This window comes from Lipotes vexillifer, unplaced genomic scaffold (assembly GCF_000442215.2).
Source record: "Lipotes vexillifer unplaced genomic scaffold, Lipotes_vexillifer_v1.1 scaffold359, whole genome shotgun sequence".
NCBI classification, from domain to species: Eukaryota; Metazoa; Chordata; class Mammalia; order Artiodactyla; family Lipotidae; genus Lipotes; species Lipotes vexillifer.
In genome coordinates, this window is record NW_006778638.1 from 502,889 (window position 1) to 514,995 (window position 12,107).

A 12,107-nucleotide genomic window follows, 5' to 3' on the forward strand; every position below is an offset into this window, starting at 1 on the left:
AGCAGTAGATATGCAGAATCAATGTAGGATGTTTTACCAATAGTCCCACCTAGAGGCAGGAGGATGAATAAACTAGAAAATATTTTTTCATGTTTTTTCCAGAAACGCTCCATTTGATCTTGAACTTACTTTGTGTTAACATTTTATCATTTTTCATAGTAGATTTTTTGCAAGCTATAACAAAGCAAGAATGAAATGGGTCCACTAAAGATGTCAGTGAAACGATTATGGGGTTAAAACAAGAAGTGGGGCTGGTTCCCAGAACTGTCTGTTTAATCTCCAATGAGTCACTAGACATATTCCTGATAAACTTCAGAATAACCACATCAACAAAGACTCTTAAGGCTGTCTGATTTTACCATTCCTGTAGAATTTTATCTAAAGAAAAGTTTCTTTCCCTGTCAGACTTTGTATTGTTTATACATCACAACCTCTCCAGTAAGGGCCCACGACCACTGCCATCAACTGAAATATCTTCCTGTTAATGTTTTTAATGGTAACCAATATTTAGCCCATGAAATAAATGTTTGTTTGATCTACCATTGTTTAGATATTCACATTTACAATGACTCCTTTGAAGCCTCACCTGAGAGCTGATCCCAAGGAATTACCCAGGAACTATGGATATGTAATAATTTAGTCTTAAACCTGGATAGTTCAGTATTGGGTAAGACTTCTCTTAGCTGCATAATTGTGGAGAAGATGAATGTGGAAAGATGTCAATATATCCAGGGTCACTGACACAGTTGGCACTTAAACACAGACCTGACACCAAAGCCCATGCCAGCGTATGTTTCAAAAAGGAGGCTGTGAACTGCCTGCATTACAATCACTAGGTCTGCTTATCAAAAATATAGCTTCCTGGGTCTTAGCAAAGAACTGCAGAGTCAGAATCTCGCGGGTGGCTACCGGGCCTCGGCATAATTATCAAGCACCCCTCTGACTGTTAACATACAGAACCGTACAGCCTCCTGATGCTGCAGGAGAATTACAGTGTGCAAAAATGTGTGGGACGTGCAGGAGTGGGGTACACAGGTTTATGATGTTTCTGCTGTAATCACTGAACAATCACAGGGTTTCATAGGTGACCCAGGTGGCCTTGGCATATTCAAGACGGGGCCAGAAAAGGACTTTCTGTTGTCTGTGGCCATATGGAGATGGAGTTTGCACTGTTCCCAGAGTCTCCTAAAAGAATTTGGTGCATGGAAAAAAAAAGAGCAGAGGTGGGCATGGAATAAAATGAGAAAGTGAATTTATCAATTTGGGGAAAGTTGAAAGGCTCATTGCAGGGCCCGGCCTACAACTGATCAAAAACAATGAGGCAGGAAAAAGATGGGAACGTGCCCCAATCCTCACCTATTTTCCTCAGGCTTCCATGGATGTTGCCATCACGTGATTAATTAGAGCATTCCCTGTTGCATAAATGCTTAGCAGCAGCTTATTAAAACAAAAACTCTTCCAGGAGGGTAAAATGCTTCTTCTTCTAAAACAACCTGTCCAAAAAACTCACAGCTGAAAATTCAGCTCACTACATTTCCCCACTCAGCACATTCTATAGAGAATTCTAAGGCATGCAGATGAGCAGGGAATGGACAACAGTGCTCAAGGCTAGAAGTACTATTCATTTGAAAAGAATGCTGTCTTGAATCAGTGGACCATTGTTCCACCAGGTTTGTGTCTGGGTGATTCTAAGATGGATATGTTTTTCTTCCCCAGTCTCAGGAGGCTCAGGTGCTGAAACAATTGGCAGAGAAGCGGGAACACGAGCGAGAGGTCCTCCAGAAGGCTTTGGAAGAGAACAACAACTTCAGCAAAATGGCAGAGGAGAAGCTGATCCTGAAGATGGAACAAATTAAGGAAAACCGTGAGGCTAATCTAGCTGCTATTATTGAACGCCTGCAGGAAAAGGTAATCATAACAGAGTCCTGAGCAGATGCACACATTCGTATGCAACACGGCCAGATGAGCTCTCAAATGCCCAGGCGCCAGAGACTTAATCAATCTCTACTGCAGGTGCAGAAGGTGCCTAACCCCATGGGCAGGGTTTCCCGGGGTAGCATGGCCTTAGTGGGCACTGCAACATGGTTGAAGAATGAGAGTAGGACTTAGAGCTGGAATATTCTGTCAGATTTTCCACTGGCGAATAGCTTGAGGGAGGCTGATTCCTGCTTTTCAAATGTATAACAGACTTCGGTACAAATCTTAGGAACCCATCTACTGGGAAAATATTAAATTGGAAATATTAAACATTTCATACGATCTGTAATAAGTGACAATGCTATATAGTAAAATAATAAATTTAATATTTAGTCTAATAATTAATATATAATATTAAATATGTAAAGGTTTTGTCAAAATATATTTGGACATATTTCCATACATTTGGAAAAACTTATTTGTCAGAAAAGGACAGAATATTTACGAACAGCGGAAAACCCATTCTCTCCATGTAGGAAAATCTACACTAAAAGCCAGTAGGGGAACTTCATTTACTCAATTTCCTGGTGCCTTTCTTCTCACCAACCTGAACATGTAACTATTCCCATCAGTCAGGATGAACAGCCCCGGAAATCCTCTAGAAATTGTTCTCTCAGAACCGCTGTATCTTTTACTCAGGATAATTGCGAATCAACCTTCATCTCTCATCCTAGGCCCTAAAAAAATAAAAGCAAATGGCATTGCTAGGAATGGGGCGTGCTGATTTTATTCCAGGATTGGCAATTAGACCTTTAATATCCAGTGCAAGATTTATATCAGTCCAAGTGGTGGGGGTGAATTGGGAGATTGGGATTGAAATATGTACACTGCTATGTATAAAGTAGATAACTAATAAGAACCTGCTTATAAAAATAAATAAAATAAAATTTAAAAAAACTAAAATTAAATTTAAAAAAAGACATATCAATCCAAGGCTATCCAGGAGCATTACTGTTTTTTAAAATTACACATACTCAAACACACAGCAGATCCTTCTTGATTTCAGTTGTAAAATAGTTCATAAAATTTGCACATTTAACTATTATTTCCAGAAGCGCCGGTTTTTAATGGGCAATTTATTTCTCTCTGTGTCTTTTTCTTCACCCACCCCTCTGGCCAGCTCCTTTTTTCTCTCTTCTCACTCTCACCCAGAATTGGTCTCCTCCCTCCATGCATACATACTTGCATACACACTTGCATGTCTACATACATGCATACATACGTACATACATGCTTACATACAGTCTGTCCTGGAAATAATCAACCTGTGGAATGCTTAATATTCCTGGCATCAAGCTGCAGAATCTCCAGGGGTGGGACCCAGGCATCCATTTTTTTTTTTTTTAACTCTCCAGATGATTCCAGTATGCAGTCAGGTTTGAGAACTAGTGGTTTGTAGCTTTCTCTGACGTAAATCTCAGCTGACAGCATTTTATCCTGTGCTGAATGATGCAGCCCACATCATTTTAGGGCCACATTTTCCCTGGCATTCCATAGCTAAAGAGACACTTTTCAAATCTAATAGAATCTTTGACCAGTGACAGCCAAGATCTGTTATCTTCTCAGTAAAGTGGAGATACTCCTTAGAGCATACTAACTTTACTTCCATTTGATGTATTTTAAGTACATTGTAGATTTTTTGTTGACATATGGTATATGTGTTTGTATGTACTAAAACTACTATGCTTCTTCCTAAAATAAGACAAAGTTAGTTTTTTATTGTGACTTTTTCTGAATGAAATTACTGCAATGAAGTTAGAAATTAAAAAGAGGATCAATAATAATAATCATGCTGAAAGTGCATGAAACTGCCGATATAGCATAAGCTTTTCTGGAATCTCCCACATCAAAAGATGATTATTACTGAAATGACATCCATTAGTGAGATAATCATGAGGCGACCACATTAAGTGCCCACCATTTTGACAGCCCTCACTGACCCTACCGATTAGCCAAGAGATGCGATACAATTCCACGTGAGCTTTTGCAGCAATCTGCCTACCACCCAGCCCTCAGTCCCCCTCCTTCTCAATTAATCAAATTGAGCATTTGAGCAGAGCATGTCCCTCGATGGTGGCTACAATGGTATCCTCAGTGTCATTCACTGATGAATTCCCACAGACCTCTCAGAGTCCCAGCCATGTTAGCACAAAGCCTTTAGATAAAACTGAAAGCCTAAAGCAAACTCAATCCCGGTTGCACTTTAGAACCTACTGAAGAGCTCTTTAAAATGAGAGCTTCTGATGTAGCTGTCTGGGGTGGAACCCAGAGATCAGCATTATTTTTAAAGCTTACCCATAGGCACTCATATTTAGCCAGGGTTGAAAAGCACTGAGCTAAAGACTTCTTAAATATGTTTTGTTATGTTGTCATAAATGATATTTAAATCTTTTTGATTTTTTGTTCCATAAACGTGTTCTTTCTTCCTTCAACAATAATGTTACACTCTGTTTTTTAACATATATTACTACTCATTTATTGAATAAATGAGCACCTATAAAAATATAAAAACACTAACATGTGAGTAGTAGGTGGGCAGGTACTGTGTCTATATTGTTCACCACTGAACACACAGTGCCTAGAATGTGGAAGAACTCAACAAATATTTTTAAATACATACATACATACATACATACATACATAATTCAGCTCATGATCTCTCTTCTCTCTCTATTCTATTCCCAGGATTCCTCATGCCTCTCACAATTTCTACTATCTCCTATATGAGAACATATCCTATGATTATTAGTTGATTAATCATTCAGTTAATAATTATTAATGATAATAAATGTAGTTGTGATGATGATGATACATTTACTGAACACATGACACATATTAGCTTTGTGCTCAGTACGATTTTGAATGTTACACTGTTTTTAAATTTCCATTTCTGTTTCCTTAGCACTTCATCTCAACACTCCAACTTATCATATAGAAAAGAATCAAATGAAGAGGGTGTGAGCGAAAAGATGCCTGTGCCACAAAGACCTGCATTAGTCTGATCTGTTTCAGTCCCTCAAATTGAGTGACATGAATAGTCATGCTCAGGGCTCAAAATTGTAGTCTATGACTACACTGCGGATTATGACTGACCCTGCAGTACAATTTAAAATGTTCTTATTATTGGAGTTTCTATTTCTAAAAAATAGAAAGAGACAGACAGAGAGGAAACACCTATTCTCGCCATATAGAATGGATAAGAGACACGTTCTCCTTCCCCCACGTGTGCTTCTTACTCTAACCCACTAGACAGTATCCCACAGAAAATTCACCACCTGACCCATCTGGAACCCTGGGTCGCAGCAGCTCTCTTATCAAACCCAACCAGGAACTGTAGTGAATAGCTAATTTTGAAAAATCAGTTAAAGCAGGTATAATCATTTTGACCATAGATACATTCATTAAACATATACCTTTAACATCAAACATTTAAATGTACTTCCAATTACACCCTTTGAATGTGGACCAGGACCTGTCTGAGAAATGTATCAGTAAATTGGAGTTCCATGTCCTACTTTTTCCTTGCGTTAGCCACACCTATATCACATTAGGCTGTGATTTACAGTTTCCTTTTTTTTAATTGCATGAAGGCTAAAGACATAGGCAAAATAATCTGGATATAGAAAGGATAAAAAATGTTTTTTCTTCAGGGAGTAACATTCTGTGATTCTTTTTCTAAGTGATGATTTTGATGATATATAACTCTTTAGATAGAGATTTCAACCATTATCAATTTCCGTCTGTTGTAACCTTTCATTCTTCTCATCTGACTTTTTTTTCTTTATCATTCTGATTCACGAATGCTATTTGTGTAACTATTTCCTATGGAATATGTCTGATAAATGAATAATGAAAGGAAAAAGAGGATTAAACTAGCTTTCACTAATTTCTCACTGTAGGCCAGGCATTTGACACATGCTATGGAATTTAGTCCAAACTACAGCCCTAGAAGGAAATATTGTTATTATTCCCATTTCGCATGTAAGGAACCTGGTCCTTAGAGAGGTTAAGCCATTTGGCCAAGATTACAAAGCTAAACAGATCGCAGAGTCTCGGTTTGAACCCATGTCTTTTTGACTCCAAACTTTTACACTAAGCTAAAGCTGTAACTTTGGCCATCCTAAAACACTGCACAGTAAGCAGACTTGGCAGCGGCATTGGATGTTGATAATGCTTCCATGACCTTCACGAATGAAAATGTGCTTTCCTGCACTCCTGACACTCCTGACCCCTCTTTTGTATTGCAAGCTCATTGTTATTAGTAAAAAGAAGGATTCTGATGATGTTGAATCTCATCTTGCATTTAAATACTCATATAATAGGATTTCATGGATTGGAATTGATACCCTAGGTCATCTAGTTCAAGTCTTTTGTTTAGATTTGATACCCAGTGAGGTGAAGGGGATGTTTAAAGGTAAAGTAAAAGAAAGACCTCATATTTCTTCGCTTCCAGTACAGAAATCTCTCTAATCACATTTTCTCCAAAAATCAGAATTTTTTCCTAAAACCATCTCTTACACATTTTTGCATATCAAAAGAATAGTTGCATACAAGTGCTCAAGCACTATTATATTGATGGGAGCAAGGGGGTAAATTGTAGAGAACACTGTAAATTTAGATCTGCTTCACTCTGTCTAACCCAGCGTGTCTGACAGTGCCTGGCAAATATTAGAAGCTCAGTAATGAAATGAATATTATTAAAGAATAGACTTGACCTCCTGATGCGCTTTCTCAGAGTATCACAACTTCCTCAGTAACCTCTTACTCAAGGTCTGACAATTGCCAACATTTTGCTGACTAAAAAAAAACAGACTATGTTGAAAACTACACGCCCCCTGCGTATCTGCCTTTGATTCTCCCACATTTTTATACAAAATCACATTACAATTTTGAGTATATATTTGATGATTTGAATGTAAGGTTTTCAAATAATAGATTTACTAAAATGCCTGAAAATAAACAATATTTTTCCCAGAAGCTCAGCATTTATTTAAATTTCCTTTTTTTTTTTTTTCGTGTTATCTCAAGCTCACAGATTATATTTGTTCTTTCCTATGGCAAAATCCATTTCTTTGCAACTAATTTTGAGCTGAATAAGAAGTGTGCTCCAAAGTAGACTAATAATACTGATTATAATCTTTCCTGTTATAAATTTGAGTTTATATGAATCTTTAGACTTGAGGCTGCTTTTTTCCTAACATAGTGATGGTCTGGGCTTTCTCTCAATTTTTGTCAGAGCTCAGGTCTTACTAATTAGTTTCTTTCTGCATGAGAAAAAGATTTTATGGCATCTTTGTCCTCACCATAGCAGAACAAAAAGAAAGAAGAGTCAGCTGCATTCATGCTAGTTCCCCTGTGACATTTCCAGACAGGACATGATTTCTCTATACATGCTTTTTCCCTCTTCTCTTCATGGCTTTTGAATACAGACAAAAAGCTCATTTAAACCAATTAAATGAAATTGCTTTTAAACTCTTTCTCTAGAATCAACTTCCTGTTTACTATAACTCTGTATCTTTGAAGGAAATGTAGGGCTGTACATGTCTTTCTCTCCCAGAACCTACATTTGAAAAGACATATTTTTCCATACAACTATAAAATTTTCTCCTCACGTTCACATTGAGGCTATATAGCAGTGGTTGACTGGGGGCTGTATAGCCAGGCTCCCTGGTTTGGAGTCTCAGCTCTGCTGCTTCTTAGTTTTGTGATCTTGGGCAAGTGACTTAACCTTTCTGTGCCTCAGTTTCTTCATCTGTAAAATGGGCACCAGAATAGAGCCTCCATCACAGGATTGTTTCGAGGATCAAGGGAATTAATACAGGTAAAATCTGTACCTATGCAGAACTGGTACATATTAAGTGCCTAATAAATGCTTAGTATTATAAGGAACCTATTAGCAGAGACTACTTGAGATTAATAGAGCTTAATGATAAGATTTACTTTATAGCTGGTCAAGATCATTGCCTCTGAACTAAGGGAATCTATAGAGCAGCAGTCCCCAACATTTTGGCACCAGGGACTGGTTTCGTGGAAGACAATTTTTCCACAGACCCGGGGCGGGGGGTGGAGAATGGTTTTGGGATGATTCGAGTGCATTACATTTATTGTGCACTTTATTTCTATTATTATTACACTGTGATATATAATGAAATAATTATACAACTCACCATAATGCAGAATCTGTGGGAGCCCTGAACTTGTTTTCCTGCAACTAGATGGTTCCATCTGGAGGTGATGGGAGACAGTGACACCCGAAGTGTGTTGTTTATGTCCAGTCTACTCTGTAAGATGCAGCTTAATTGTCACTTGCCACTCACTCATAGGGTTTTGATATGAGTCTGCAAGCAGTTGATTTATTATGGTCTCTGTGCAGTCAAACCACTCTGCTAATGATAATCTGTATTTGCAGTAGCTGCCGAGTGCTAGCATCACCGCCTCAGCTCCAACTCAGATCATCAGGCATTAGATTCTCATACGGAGCGCACAACCTAGATCCCTCGCATGCGCAGTTCACAGTAGGGTTCGCGCTCCTATGAGAATCTCATGCTGCCGCTGATATGACAGAAGGCAGAGCTCAGGCGGTAACTCAAGCCATGGGGAGCAGCTGTAAATACAGATGAAGCTTCGCTCGCTCGCTCGCCGCTCACTTCCTGCTGTGCAGCCCGGTTCCTAACAGGCCACAGACCAGTACCTGTCTGTGGCCTGGGGGTTGGGGACCCCTGCTATAGAGCCACAAGAAATTTCTGGAGCTGCAGGGGAGTAAAGTAGCAATATAAATAATATTCTAAATAGAAAAATAAATAATACTAATAACAATTAATATTTTAAAAATTCAATTTCAGTTTAACACCCACTTATTTATCATCTGTGATAGGCAAGACCATGTGCTTATAATCATCCAAGGCAGAACTATGTACTAAAAATAGAATTCCACCTTTCCTCTCAGTTCCCATCTCAGAGAGTTTAGTTCCCAAATCAAGTTTAGTGCCCCAGATCCTCATGTAAATAAACATCTATTGATCATGCACTATGTGCAAGAGAACCTGCTGGGCCCTGCAAGTGCAGCAAAAGTGAGAAAATGCAGCCCTGGCCCTCAGCGAGCTTCTAAATAAGCCTCTGCCTAAGAGAGCTGATGATATAAGAACAGAAATGACCAAAGCACAAGTTAGAATAAAACGGCTGCCACATAAAAAGGGAAGATCAATGCAGGTTTTCAAATGGAAAGTGAGATAGTTTTCAGTCTCATGAAAGTCTTCACGGAGAAAGAGACAACCGCTACAGGGATTAAAGAGTGTTTACTATCCTGGTGGTTGGAACTGGAAGACTTGGAATCTCCAGCATTGAAAAGTACATGAAAAGACAATTCCGGGGCTTCCCTGGTGGTGCAGTGGTTGAGAGTCCGCCTGCTGATGCAGGGGACACGGGTTTGTTCCCCGGTCCGGGAAAATCCCACACGTCGTAGAGCGGCTGGGCCCGTGAGCCATGGCCGCTGAGCCTGCGCATCCGGACCCTGTGCTCCGCAGCGGGAGAGGCCACAACAGTAAGAGGCCCGCGTACCGCAAAAAAAAAAAAGACAATTTCGTTAAACCGAGAAATCAAGCAGGCGTAGGAGAAGGGTGGAGGGTAAGACTGGAGAGGTCATTTGGACTCAAGTTTTGAAAGCCCTTGACTAAGGGGTTAAGAATTTAGGAAGTATACAGCAAGTCTTGTTCCTGCATCTCATCCTCCCAAAGTGTCCACTGGCAATTATAAATCCCTTAAAATGTTAGGGAAAAGGAAAAACACCGTTCAAAATGTTAGAGAAGACAGGATGATACTTTATTGCTATTCTCTGGATTTATACAGTAGTCCTAATAGTCAAAATTCTCTTAATCAAAAAATTTAAAAATTCTTTTTAATTCTCTTAATCATATGATCTTTTGTTCATCATTTTAATCAAATACAGTGATAAAAATTTTTTAGACACTATTAGTCTTCTATGATCTTCTGTAATGTGACCCTTATTGGGTTCCACGTTTTCCTTTCTTTGAAATGAGAACATTTCCTAAAGGTAGACGCTAAAGGGGGTTACTTCCAGTCAAGCGCATATTAGCCAAATTAGTGGGCAGGCCCTCCTAATTCTCTGTGGACCAGGCGAGGCTCCTGATGTCTCGTCTCCTGATGTCTCGTCTCCCTTCGGTGTTTTTCAGGAGAGGCATGCTGCGGAGGTGCGCAGGAACAAGGAACTCCAGGTCGAACTGTCTGGCTGAAGCGACGGAGGGTATGGCACGCCCCACCATTAGTAAATCCCCCTGCCTATATTATAATGGATCATGCGATATCAGTATGGGAAGTGTATGACATGGTTTAAAAAGAACTCATTATAAAAAACAAAAAACAGAATCAAAAATAAAAAAAAAAAAAAAATCAATGCGGTCTCTTTGCAGAATGTTTTGCTTGATGTTTAAAAAATACCTTGGATCTTATTTTGTAAATACTTACATTTTTGTTAAAAAATACAAGTATTGCATTATGCAAGTTATTTCATAATCTTACATGTCCTGTAACAGGCTTTTGATGTTGTGTCTTTCCACTCAAATGAATTTGCTAGGTCTGTTCTTTTTGAAGCTCCCCATGTCTGACTCCATTCCCTGCCCTTTTCATTCCAACAGAAAAATGAGGTCAATAGACAGTCTTTGGTGCTAGGAACCCACCATTGCCTACTGACCTAGACAGCTTGGTAATCTCTGAACTTGACTGAGACCATACCTAGATCACAGGTATTACAACTCCACACAAATCACCACATTTGTCCGCTCATAATCTACTAACTGCCTAAGAACTACAAAACCAGGCTAAGAAAAACCACTACTCGTAGCATTTACTTCTGCTTCTACTGGATTATGTGCTACAAATGTGCTTTGGCTTTAGAAAGGGATGGACGAAAAAGACAGATCTGAGATCAATCTGGGTAGAAGCAAAAAGCTGAACCTTTTAAAGCGCTGAACACAGATCCTAACCCAAATGGTTCAAGCAGCCGTGAAATCGCTTTTCATGAAGTGGGCTTATTCTCTAGTTTAAGTTCTTTTGATGGAATGAATTAATGTGTCAGGTGGCTTATTTGTGGATGCCATGATTGATGATGTTCATTTTAAGCTCTTACCTATAGTACAAGTACATGATGCTACTGAATATTTTTCCACTTGGAAACTGTGAGCTGATTGTTGCATTCAAACACACACGCAAACAAAATCAAAAACACTGCGGACTTTCACTTAAGCTGGTCTTTCTTCCCCAGTGTGAGGCAATCCTGCCTATTTAAAAAATATTTATATATATTACTCCATCTATGAGGGCTGTTGCAGTCAAGGGGGCTAGGCAGGGCGTTTGTGCCAACTGAGAGAATCAACAGATACCCACCATAAGTACCTATCGCAGTTTTGAAGTCGTTTCTCCCCCAACTCCCAACTCCCGAAGGTTGCTGCCTGCATATTTACTCTTCATTAGTGCTATTTTCCTGTATGTCATTGTGAGCAAGCTGTGATTAATAAAGAATTGGAGTTCTGTGAACTAATACAGGTTTGGTCTGTTCTCTTGCCCCTCCGTGTGTCAGACCCTGGAGTTCAGATTTTAAAAGGGTGGCCGTTGGATTAGGTAATCTCAGAAGCAAAGACCAGGGTCCTGCTGATTCACTTCCCTTCTGGAGCAGCAGGAAGCATCACTTTTCTCTCTCCCTCTGACAGTCCAACACAGCAGGAGAGGGCTTCAATCTGTTCCCCTTAAAAACATTCAAAATTGAAGGAGATATCACAGGTTTAGACTGATAATTCTGCAGGAGAGAGCCCTTCTCAAAGAGCTTGGAAGCTTCCTGGCACCGCCTCATGTTCTCCCACGCGGCCACAGGACACTTTCCCCAGCCTGTTAAAATGTGATTTGCCTGCCATACTGCCGAATTTTGCACTGCCAATAAACACACTGCACACACGGACACAGCGGGGGCGTGTCAATGACCCAGATGGATACTGCAGGACCAAAGGAACCACATCCAGTTTTAGCAGAAAATCATAAATAATTGAAACCACACAGACTTATGAATAAGCAAACTGAGCTATTGTCCATAGGAGTGCTAACAAGCCAAGTTTAAGGTGGAA

General features: G+C 39.5%; 1 protein-coding gene across 1 annotated transcript in view; it reads left to right on the top strand.

Moving 5' to 3' along the window:
• STMN2 (stathmin 2) overlaps positions 1-11,527 on the top strand; it is a 54,114-nt gene extending 42,587 nt beyond the window's left edge. Inside the window, exons 4-5 of the mRNA XM_007451728.1 lie at positions 1,717-1,908; positions 10,167-11,527. Coding sequence (XP_007451790.1) covers positions 1,717-1,908; positions 10,167-10,226 — 252 coding nt within the window. The 3' untranslated portion in view covers positions 10,227-11,527. The remainder of the gene's footprint in view (positions 1-1,716; positions 1,909-10,166) is intronic.
• The last annotated feature ends 580 nt before the right edge of the window (positions 11,528-12,107 follow it).